Below are 11,756 nucleotides of genomic sequence, written 5' to 3'. Positions count from 1 at the left end.
GAAAAGCTCAGTCAAGTTTTGTGAGTCGACGGAGACACATCGGTGTATCAGCGCGCGGCGACCACACGACTGTCCACACGCTGTTTTCGTCTTTTTGGATATTTCTACCATTTTATTTCGATATTGAGGACGGATATAAGCGCAAGCCAGGTAAGATGCATTAGTTATTTTATTTTTAAAAACTTGTTTATAGCTTTTTTAAAATGCTCTTTTAGACTAAAAACGAACGCAAACGCCATCTTAATTAAAGCTATTTAGTTTAGAAAGCGTTTTAAATGGGCTGCTGCGTGCATGAAATAGTTGGTGGATGTGGTGTTCGAGCTCGGAGTGTGTTGTAAGTGGCTCCGGGGTTAATCTGTGTGGATATTTGGGTTATCAGCGCGGTCAGGCGACTGTTTGTGATTTTTTTTATGAATGGACGGGCCATTTTTTTTCCTCCCCTGTGTTTCCACACGGATCGAGTTTCACTTCATTGAGAAAAACAAGGGAGGTGGTGGGTGGGTGGGGGAGGGGTGGGGAGTGGGTGTATGGGTGAGGAGGAGGGGGGGTACAGGGGGTGTCGGGTGATCTCCCTCCCCAGCGGCGGCCCCCGACCCTCAGCTTTAAACGCCAAAGTTTGACGGGAAATCTGGCACTTTAGTGGTGAAAGCTGCGCAGCTTCTGAGTTTGACTCTCTACAGTGATTGCTGTGAAAATTACAGGCTGATAAACTCAGAGAAACTTTGGCTGCTTTTGTTGCGTTTAGGGACCGCATGGTTTTATTTGTCCTCAGCCTTATTATGATCATCTAAATACCTTTTCAACATATTTATGGTCCGTCAGAGGAGAGCCAGTGGAGTTGTTGACATTAACTTGCTGATTGACGTGTTGTATGAAAATATGCTGCACATGAAGACACTTAAAGTGAGTCCAAATGTCATAAACAAGTGTGTGTGTGCGCGTGTGTGTGTGCGCGCGCGCGCGTGTGCTGGGCACCTGTAATTATTGCCCAGCAGCTTTTCTTTATTCGTCATGCATTAACGGGAGATAGAGGAGTGAGTCATATCACTGCTGAGGGAGAAGTGAGAATATAGGCTAGTGCTGGTGTTGTGATCTTGTTTTTATTGCTTTAACCTTTTCTGGTGCTTGTGTTTCTGATTGTGTAGTATTGTACACAAGCAGCAGGGAGCACCCAGCAAAAGGTGCAAGGCTTTGTAAGACCCTGACGAGCTCTGTGAGTGGATGTTTTTCCATCTTGTTTGGGTGCTTTGCTTCGTAGAGCACGCCACACACTCCCAAGACTTTCCAAGTCTTTTACTCAAGAGCTCCAAGCTGATTATAGTGGGAAGTGGTGCCCACAGATGGCCAGTGAGTGCGGCTTATATAACCCGGTTGCATGTGTTCCATTACTGCCGTGTGTTTACATTGCACTGCTTCCTCTTAACTCGGCATGGCTCGCTTCAAAGAGCTGTTTGTTGGTTAAATAAACCATTGAAGAAGATGGTGGCCTTGTTGCACCATCAGAATATGAGGCACAGGGCCGGTTAGGACTGTGTCGTGAAGCTCTGCACGCAATGTGGTGTCAGAAATTGGAACAGAGGTGAATCAGTGGTTTGAAGTGGAAGGTCTTGAAGAGCTCAGCATCGTTTTTAGTGTGAAAACCCATGTTTGTGCTGTGAAAACCCAACGTTCATATCTGAGCAGTTTTGTTGACACCTGCTGCATGTTTCCTCTCCTGATCTTGTCTTTTCCAGTGACCCACAGAGTGATCCGGGCGTTGTCGCTTTAAAGCGAACACCTCCCCCTCCCCTTAATATTGGAGCCCCCCCCAGTCACTGAGATAACATGGACGAATTCTACGACCAGCAAGTCCCATTTATGGTCCCACCCAGTGTAAGTGGACATATGCCAGCCTCTCACATCACTTCCTCACACTCTCAGCCTCATGGCTCTGCAGGGTGGATGGACCTCCTTGTGGTCTCTGTAGGTCACTGTACATTTCTGGTACACTCACATGCCGTCTGCATTGTGCACTGTGACAGAAGCGATATCTTCTGTTGATCATTTGACATTTGTTGTTCTTCTTCTCCTTCTCAGCAGCACAAGTCACATGTGGAGGAACCGTCTCACAGGCCTCTGAACGACAGGAAAAGGAAATTTGTCGACACAGAACTCGCCCAGGACACAGAAGGTAATGTCGCTGATGTGAATGGATGAGGTGTATCCCTGTAATCACCGCGATTTAACCTGTAATTAGGTTTACAGTTAAATTGGTGGGAAGCTGTGCTCAGTAGCTTTCACTTCTTGGTTTCCAGAACTCTTCCAAGACCTCAGTCAGCTGCAAGAGATCTGGATTGCAGAAGGTGAGTTAGATTTTTATTTTTTTTTATTATTTTTTATTTTTTTTTTTTACATCTCTTATTTATTCCACAGGATGATTCCAGTGAAATTATTCTTTATTATAAATCTTTACTTAATGGTGAACATGGAGAAATTGGACAAGTTCTAGGAGTAAAGGTTAACTTGATGAGGAATATTTAGCAATTACAGCAACAAGAACAAAGTCCTATTCAAGAGAAGCTGCTGACTCTGACCCTGTTTTTTTCCAGTTAGATTATATTTTTAAATCAATAAACTGGTTTCTTTCATTTTTTCCTTTTTGAGCACATGAAGGTGTCAGTTTATTATTAAAAGGGTTCAGCGTTTGATTTTTCTCCACAGCCCAGGTGCCTGATGACGAACAGTTTGTCCCAGATTTCCAGTCAGATAGCTGTAAGTACCTGGTTTTTTTTTTTTATGCCCATCTCTGATTATTCTCAGTGTGTATTTGTTGCCTGAACAGTTTCCGAAACTGTGGGTTTGATTTCAGTCAAAACTGGTCATGATTAGGATGTTTTAGCCCAGCCAGGTTCCAACAGCAGTGACAATTCAGGCATTGGAGATTTCCACCCCTGGAACACACCACATGTTCTTCTTTTTGCTTCAAGGATACAACTCTTACTCCTATCGTCCCTGATCAAACGTCCAGGGAACCTTTCTTTTTATCAGACTTTCTTCATCCTGCCGAGGACAAGCCATTCTTCAAACTCTGCGAGAGGCAGCTCTCCCTCCTCCCTCCCTCTACTCCATTTTGAGTTTAATCAGCCGATTGGCATGGGGCATCACATGAGCCAAGCTCCTAATCTGATTTCACACTTTCCCGCACTCAGGCCCTGCTGCTGAAGTGGGCTAGATTCCAGTGGATAGGGCAGCTTCAGTCCTGCTCCCCCAGAATCCACTCACTCACTAGCTCCGTACAGCCTGTTTGTCTTTGCTCGTTGCCTTTAGGCTACAGGCGAAGGATATATTTGAATTATGCCCAATGGAGCATTTTACGGCCTCCCCCTCCTCTCCTTTCTGTCTTTGAGTTTATGTTTTCATCTGATGCGTAGGAGGTGGAGACAGGGTGTGGTTGCTGCTTGTCTTTGTCAGGGCTGCCTTTTAAATCTTGGTTAGCTGTAAACTGACCACTCACCCGCGGTGCTGCAACATGTTATTGTGGCTGATGCATTGACATGTATGTTTTTATAGAGGGCCCCATTCAGAGTTATATGGAGGTTTGTACTGTATGCAATCTGTGCAGTGCTGCTGGGGTGTAGTCCTTGACCTTGTGTTGTCATTTTGGTGTGTGTGTGTGTGTGTGTGTGTGTGTGTGTGTGTGTGTGTGTGTGTGTGTGTGTGTGTGTGTGTGTGTGTGTGTGTGTGTGTGTGTGTGTGTGTGTGTGTGTGTGTGTGTGTGTGTGTGTGTGTGTGTGGTACAGAGCTGAAGGTTTGGCAGTCATTGCTGCTTCCTGGCCGTGGGCTGTTGCCTATTCACCAAAACCAGATTTTCCAAAATGAGCTTCAGTTCTTGCAGCCAGGCTGAAACTATATATAATTTGCTTTGGATTGGAGGAGAGATCTAAGTTTAAAGGAGATAAGTTGTGGGCATGGTGAGCTGGTACACAGAAGAGGGTGCACAGTAAGAAAAGATGCCTAATCTCCCCATTATTTACTTTTCTCTCTGTGTGAGGAGACTCAATCAAGCCATTAGGTTTCACAGCACACACAGGGGAGCTCACGTGCCCATTGTTAGCTCTGCTTAGATCCATCAGCACCCTGGGAGATTTATTTGGCTCCTGCTCCTCTGTGCCTGCGGATCTAGTTTCTGCCCAGCTATTATGTGGCGCCCCGGAAACTGCAGCCAATACTCAGAAAGCTGCAGCTAGTGTCTAATGGTTACAGCACGGGAGGAGAAAATCATTCATCGCCATTAGATTACAACCACACTGAGTCATGGGTATTGGTATTGGACAGTCCTAAAGGGAATCAGTTGAGAAATTTGATGGCTTTTGTGTGTATAGTGCAGTTAGTATCATGCTACGTAGCAGAGTTGGATAGATGGTTGTTTTCAGAGCACAGAGTTGACCATCATTAGGGCTGATGATAAATAGCTGCTAAGTGGCTCTGTCAGTCAGGGGAATACTCCGACACTGTCCATGCATCCATTTATCCATCACTTCCAAATGTGTTTAAGGTCACTGCTGCACTTCTGCTTATGGCTTCAATTAGGTGATATCTGCAGTCTATCTCGTGCACTCAGCTGTGCTGCTTTTCTCTATGTCTCCCTGTATCTAGTGATGTTTCATGGCCCACCACCAGCCAAGATCAAACGAGAGCTGACTCCGTCCAAAGAGTTTTCTCCCTGTCGCCAGGACAGGAGTCCCATGCCCTACGGAGAGAAGTGCCTTTACAGCTACAGGTATGTTGTGGCTAATTACATTTGTAGTAATGTCTATGGCAGTGGCCTGTGGAGGCGAATTGATTAGCCCTCTCGAATTAAAGGAGTGCTGACTCTGTCATTTGCCCCATCTCTTTATCCACAGTGCCTGTGACAGGAAACCCATTCATGGGTTCAAGCCATTAACTCCACCCTCTACTCCAGTCTCTCCTTGCGGTCCCAGCAGCACAGCAGGAGCACACCCACTGAGTGAGCATACGCCCCCTCCCCACCCCCATGTAGCCAATCCCAACATCGGGCCACGTCAGGTGCACATACAACAGCCTATAACAGTGAGCGCAGGCCCTCCCAACCAGCAAGCACTCCCAGTCCACAGCCACAGCCCGCCATTCGCTGTGCCTTGTGTACCCATCAGTCAGGATGCCAGCAGCTTCACACCTGAGCACAGGTGAGCACTCAGAGTTAAACCTCTTCACCCGAGTTTGGGAATTTTGCTTTCAATGTTCTGATATAGCATGTTTGCGATTAGTGTTTCCAGAAGAAGACTCAATTATATTGTCTGTCCATTTCCCCATCTGTCTTTAGGTTCCAGAGGCAGATGTCAGAACCATGTCTACCTTTCCCCCCATCAGAGAACCAGCCACCCCAGTTCTTGCCCCAGCCTCCCAGCAGCAACAGTTTGCAGCGCGACGGGCGGCCACCATACCACCGGCAAATGTCCGAGCCATTGGTGGCTGTGCCTCCACAGGGCTTCAAGCAAGAACTCATTGACCCACGGTATGCCGAGCAAGGCGGCCCCACCATGGGTCCCCCAGGTCCGCCCCCTGCTCCTCCACGTCAGACTGCTTTTCACCCCATGGCCATCAAGCAGGAACCTCGTGACTTCTGCTTTGATTCTGGTGAGTCGCCAGGTTTAGGGAAAGGTACCAAATGCTAAATTAAGAGAAGAGTCCATTACTTCTCAAGATGCCACTTTGGAGCTTTTTGCGTAATTCACTCGCTGTGTGAGAACGTCCCTTGCTAGCTGTGTGAAAGTAATTGTCCAGGGCTCTGTGCAAGTGGAGCAAGTAGCGGGTGAGGAATGTGCCTGACCATATTTGTTCTGGGCGCTAACAAATGCCTGTGAGTTTTAACATTCAACAGAGGCCTGCACACACACACACACACACACACACACACACACTCTCTCTCTCTCTCTCTCTCTCTCTCAAAGCCTAATCGGCATCATTCCTCCAGAGTCGTGCCAGTAAAGTAAAAGTGGGTCTTTTAGCTCAGTGTAAGCCTCCAAGGGCAATAAGTAAATGGGTCATCCAGCCAGGTGCAAAGGACCTCTTCCCTGAGCCTCCCTGGAATAGATCTAGGTAAGTGTGCTCAGAGGACTTAGTGACCTGCAGCACAGCAAGTTGATTGCAAGAGCCTGGAAATTCTCAGCTTGGTTTTCATAGAATAAACAAGAGGCCAAAAGATGCTAGCCTCTACAAAGAGCCTTGTCAAACAGTCCTGGCAGAGATAGTGTTTACTCGCATGGTATAAATCAACAAGCCAGAGAAGAGATGTGCATTGTTTGATCCGCTCGCCCACACACCCAGCTGTTGTCCCTGCTCTGCTGTACTAACATCAGCGTTTCCACAAACTCTGCAACTTTTTTTTTATCCGTTCTCATTTACTCGCTCTCATATACTCTCATTTTTTTTCTGCCTGGTGTGTGACGGGCTGGCCGGGCAGTGATGTAATGACAAATCCTCTTAGCTTTTTATGGCCTTTAAATACCTACGTCACAGAGGCTGCACATCTCTCAATGGATGGAAGATGTGCATCATTAGCATACCAGCATGGAACATACTGTTACAGCGTTGCTGGGTGGTCTGCAGGCCGTGCCAAACCATTTATTTAAATGTAAAGCCACCGTGTGAATCCAAGCATGATCAGCATTTGAGAAAGTTTGCACACTTTCCCTTTGATTCCCCTTTTCTGTTCTCTTTGTCTGCATGCATGCTAAGACTTGACAGTAATGTTTACTTCTGCAGACTCTTTACCAAGTGAGAACAAGAAGAGACAGGCTTAAGGAAGCACTTGCTCAAGATTGATCTGTGATTGTCTTATCAGTTGACAGGAAACAGAATAAGGAGTGGGGATAAGGGAGTTGTTGCCAAGACAGTGAAAACAGAAGACAGGCCTTGACCCCTCAGGGGGGAAGACTGGCGTAACTTGATTGTCATTGAGATTTAATGCAGCAACCATGGTGCTAATCCTTTTTAAAGGCTTTGGCAGACATGCAGGGGATGTTGTGTACTGTGCAGTGCACTCTGATCTGGGCTTTAGTCCACTCCTAGGTGTGGGTGTGTGTGTATACATGTTGGTCGGGGACATCATTTTTCAGCCAAACTGATGGACATGTCCATTAGTTGGACAGAATATGTTTTGATCTTTTTGACCTTGTATATTTATCAACATAACACACTAATATAGATTGGATTGATCTGTCCTCCATTAACAGAGCAAACATACATATGAAAGCTACAAGAGGCAGGAGTCCACATGTCTGTATCTGTCAGCTCTGAGCTGGATTCTGATGTATTTGGCTGTAAGATGTTTCTTTTCTAAGATTATTCCCCGTCTTCTTTACAGAAGTGCCTAACTGTCAGTCGTCGTTTGGGAGAGCAGGGAACTTCTACCAGAATAACCATGAACGTAAGTTTATGTCTCTGTATGCCGTTCTGTTTTTGTGTTTCAGGTGTGTAAATGTATTCATTAGTAAAATCCACTCTTTGTGGCCGTGAACCTTGTGACTTACTGAGCTGCTAATGACTGAAAAGAAGACTGAAAGAAGCTCTCAGCAGCATTAAAATGAATCTGTCCTTGAATCTAGTGTAGCTGCTCCACATGTACAGTAAGTTTCCCACATCAGCAGCTGGCAGAAATTCAGAACAATACATGTTTCCTTTCTTGGGGAGCTGCCTGGCTGTAGTGTTTTGCATGAGGTTTTGAGATGTGGGTTGGTTTCTGGCCTTCATGTGATAACAAAAACAGTTTTCCACAGTCTATCTGCTGCTACTCTTTCATCTGATCCATGTTGCGTTTCTTTTGTTTTTCAATTTCAGGCTTCTCCTTTGACAGAGATCCTCAGCTCTACTATGACGACACCTGTGTGGTCCCAGAAAGATTAGAAGGTATGTTTGAAAAATGCTGCGTAGGAATGGAAAAACATGGTTAGAGCAGAAGCAGCAGATATTAAATGTCCATAAAGTGATTCTTTGACAGTTCATGGTGCATAATGAACAGCAAGTCCACTTCACAGTCACCATCTGGCAGGAATGTCTCACCACACTGTGGCCGTGCTGATTGACACTTTTCTTTTTTTCCTCTCTTTCCCCTTCTGCCTCTTCATCTCCTTCTGCACTCTCTCTCTCTCCTTTTTCACTCCAAGGTAAAGTAAAACAGGAACCGTCTGTTTATCGTGACGGACCTCCCTACCAGCGCCGTGGCTCCCTGCAGCTCTGGCAGTTCCTTGTCACTTTACTGGATGACCCAGCCAATGGCCACTTCATAGCCTGGACTGGTCGTGGCATGGAGTTCAAGCTCATTGAGCCTGAAGAGGTCAGCCCCACTTTGTTCAACTGGACTCATGTCTGATGTCTTTTTAATTTTTTTTGCATATGAACAGTTTAGAGTAGCACTGCAGCTTTGTAATCCATGGATCCTTCTTGTGTGTATGTCTCACAGGTGGCTCGTCGCTGGGGGATCCAGAAGAACAGACCAGCCATGAACTATGACAAGCTGAGCCGCTCGCTGCGTTACTACTACGAGAAAGGCATCATGCAGAAGGTAAAGGCACGTTTCTTTGTTTTTCCCACCCCCTCCACACCCTGTTTAGGTACTAAAATCATGACAGCAGAGTCTTATCACAACCAGTGACTAAATAGCTTCAGTGAATCCTAACCAGCAGTTTATCCCAACCAACTTCAGAGTCCTAATATAAATGGCACATGTATAGAGTATCTATAATGTTATGTGTGCATTTAAAAGGATACGAAGTAGTCCCTGGAGGAGTCAAGTATGTTTTTTGTCTTGTTTCTCAGGTGGCTGGTGAGAGGTACGTCTACAAGTTTGTGTGTGATCCTGAGGCTCTCTTTTCTATGGCCTTCCCCGACAACCAGAGGCCCAACCTGAAGGTCGACCCAGACAGCCTGCCGGGGCTGGAAGATGACACTGTGCCCCTCACACACTATGATGAAACTGCTCCCTACCTGCTGGACTCTGGGGAGCAGTGCGTGGCAGGCTTGCCCTTCCCAGATGGCTACGGCTACTAACGAGCAACAGGGTCGCAATGCACAACAAACATCTACACGCAAACACTCCCAAAGTCTCTTGACGCCCACTCTTTTAAAATCCAGAGATGAAACTGCTGAGCTGCTTGGAAGGAAAACCTTGAGCTCTGTTCCTTCATGGTTCCCCTCTGAGCTCCCCAGCTAAGAGCGAGTGAGGGAAAAGCAGCAACAGCTCTGCAGCACCATCAAATGAAAAAGAGAGAAAAGGGAGAGGGTTGTGAAACCAGTGAGGGTGAACTGGATTCGGTAGCTCTGCCCACCTTACAAGGTTTCTGAAGTAAGGCAATGGGCTACTGTTGCTATGGAGACCAAATGAAGCGAGGCAATGGCCCGCCATCTTTAAAAGAACTGACAGACCCCCCCGTCCCCCCTTTGTACAAGACTGCAAGCATTGTTACATTTCTGATTGACAATCTGCTTTTCTAAAAAACAATCAACCTACAGAGTAAAAACAGTAAAAATCAGATGAGATATTCTAAATGCAGTTGCCTTTTTCAGTTCCCCTGTTGTCATGTCACCACATCTGAAACACAAGATCCGTAAAAAGGGCTTTAATTTGCAAAAACGGATGAAAAAAGAAAACACAACATGCTCCAAACCCACTAATCAGTTTTTTCCTTGTACATAGGATGATGTTTTTTAATAAGCCAGCTGTTCTATGATTTTTGTTGAGATTTTAGGGACCCAGAAAGCTCAGATTTCTGGGACGTTGCTGTATTTCAGGCTAGTTGGCTGCTCTCTCGTGTAAATGTTACGTCTGTAATCGTTTTGACAGTGTAAGAGATTGTACCTGCTTCCCTTTAGTTACTACACCCAACGGTAAGAGCCCACAGTCCACACAGCACACTCCTCTCATGGCTGATAATCACTTCTGGGTCGATTATCGCTCAGTTTTAGAGGTTACTAGCACTCCATCTACTCCATTTCATAAGGGATGCATCGCCCAAGTACATACTTTCCCAGAAGACGTTCATAATTCATAAAAGGCCTAAGACGTTATGTATGATAAATGGTCATGTTGCTACTTTTTTGTATTTCTGTCTGGGTGCTTGATGTTTCCTTGGCAGTCTACTAGTTCCTCTGATGCACCAGTATGGCAGGAGCATCAGGATGTTGCATGCAAAAAAAACAAAACAAAAAAAACAACAGTGGGGTGAAAATCTGACACCTTCTTTTGGAAAGCTTTCTGCCAATCACAAGCTGTCAACAGGAGACCTCTGCTTCTCTTTGCATGGTGTAATCAGTCAAGACTGTGTCCACTAACATATCGCTTCACTGTCTCTGGACAAAGAAGATATTTGTGATTTTTTTTTTTTGTTTTTTTTTTCTCTGCATTTTTCGTGTTCACTCTCTGTTTTGGAATGGGGGCAAAGACAAACCTATATAAAGTATATATTTTTGCTATAAGGCTGCATTGTTTTTGATTTTAATGTATAAGCTGTATAGTTCTGCCTCTAATAGACATGTACCTTTTTAAAAAAAAAAATCTCAATCCTTTTGATGCTTCTACTGCAGACTATTTCTCTAAGAGGCCTCTGTACTGGGTTGGAGAATAAATGAGAAGATGTTACCATGCCTTTTAGAAATATGTGTGTATCAAAGCCCAAGTTCCAGCCGAGGCTACAGTGAAGACACACGTTATATTATGGGGTCCATCCCAGGCACAGGGATTGTCTGCATTTGTACAGGCTTGAGCCCCCAACCCCTTACAATGTGTTTCTTACACTGCTGAGTTTATGATGATCTGTACTGGGTACAATAAACAGTCCTATATGCTTCACTGCCTGCAGTCCTAGTGTGTTTACTCATTTTCTCTCCCACCTCCCCACCCCTGCTCCTGCTAGCAGTAGGTCAGTCAGCTGACGGGCTGCTGTGGTCTGGCAGTCACAGTGCTTGACCTGGCTGATTTAAGTCACATGCCTTTCCTCTTTCTGATATATTTATGGGTAAATGATTACTCTCTTCTAACCCAGCAGATGTGTTTACCCATATCTGGCTGTATACAGAAACAATTTATTCTATGTATTTCATTTTCCCTGAATGGAAGTGAGCACTTTGATTGCTGGTATGTAGTTTTAATTAATCGACTTGTTGACAAGGTTTAATTTACACTGGGATGGTTGGTGCTTTTGCCTGTTAACACATACACACCTACCAGAGTGTAAGAGAATGAGATTGAATCTATTCACTATTTTAATATTTATGGACTTGTTCCACTTTTATGTTCTTGTGGACATGCATGAATAATCAGTAAATTATTCACAGTTTGACAATATAAATCATACAGTGAGCTCCAGAAATATATTGTACAGGGAGACATTTTTGATGTTGTTGTTTGGTGCTTATTTGAGTTTGTAGAATTATTCATGAGGTTCAAGTATTAGATTTGACTGAGAGCACAGAGTATGCTATAAATATTAAAATATCCAATATATGTGCTCTCCTATTCAATGACTATGAGGTTAAAATGCAATCTATGAGCTGGAATGATACCAAGAGAATTGAACAGCTGTGTAGGGCTTTTGCATTAATTGATATAGAAACTGGTATTTTATATATTTTATATAACTCCAAACATCACATAGACTAAAACATATAGTTCCCTCTTAAGTGCTGTAGAAGACTAAAATCGCATGACATAGGTACAGTACTTGAATGAATGCACTATATGTTGTTACTTGGCCATTGAG

The 11,756-nt window shown here is 44.8% G+C and overlaps 1 protein-coding gene across 3 annotated transcripts; it reads left to right on the top strand.

Moving 5' to 3' along the window:
* Window positions 1-10,846, top strand: etv5a (ETS variant transcription factor 5a). 3 transcript variants are annotated; one of them, XM_026296032.1, is made up of 13 exons: window positions 1-150; window positions 1,734-1,872; window positions 2,080-2,170; window positions 2,295-2,342; window positions 2,701-2,751; window positions 4,636-4,759; window positions 4,884-5,186; window positions 5,324-5,637; window positions 7,367-7,429; window positions 7,840-7,908; window positions 8,166-8,335; window positions 8,462-8,563; window positions 8,818-10,846. In XM_026296032.1, the coding sequence occupies exons 2-13, from the start codon at window positions 1,825-1,827 to the stop codon at window positions 9,046-9,048; spliced, it is 1,614 nt and encodes a 537-aa protein (XP_026151817.1). In that variant the 5' UTR covers window positions 1-150; window positions 1,734-1,824; the 3' UTR covers window positions 9,049-10,846. The 3 variants fall into 3 exon arrangements, with proteins under 3 accessions (XP_026151817.1, XP_026151816.1, XP_026151815.1); XM_026296031.1 differs by having other exon boundaries at window positions 2,077-2,170; XM_026296030.1 differs by having other exon boundaries at window positions 1,734-1,962; window positions 2,077-2,170.
* The last annotated feature ends 910 nt before the right edge of the window (window positions 10,847-11,756 follow it).

The sequence above is a fragment of the Mastacembelus armatus genome, chromosome 21 (genome assembly GCF_900324485.2).
Source record: "Mastacembelus armatus chromosome 21, fMasArm1.2, whole genome shotgun sequence".
Lineage (NCBI taxonomy): Eukaryota > Metazoa > Chordata > Actinopteri > Synbranchiformes > Mastacembelidae > Mastacembelus > Mastacembelus armatus.
Note: the sequence above shows the minus strand (reverse complement) of the source record. Positions and strands in the feature narration are given on the sequence as shown.

Excerpts from the sequence above, each read along its gene's own strand:
- etv5a (XM_026296030.1), top strand. The coding sequence starts at position 1,825 with ATGGACGAATTCTACGACCAGCAAGTCCCATTTATGGTCCCACCCAGT. Across the intron at positions 7,909-8,165 it reads GGTCCCAGAAAGATTAGAAG|GTAAAGTAAAACAGGAACCG; the intron begins GTATGTTTGAAA and ends TTTCACTCCAAG. Across the intron at positions 8,564-8,817 it reads AGAAAGGCATCATGCAGAAG|GTGGCTGGTGAGAGGTACGT; the intron begins GTAAAGGCACGT and ends CTTGTTTCTCAG.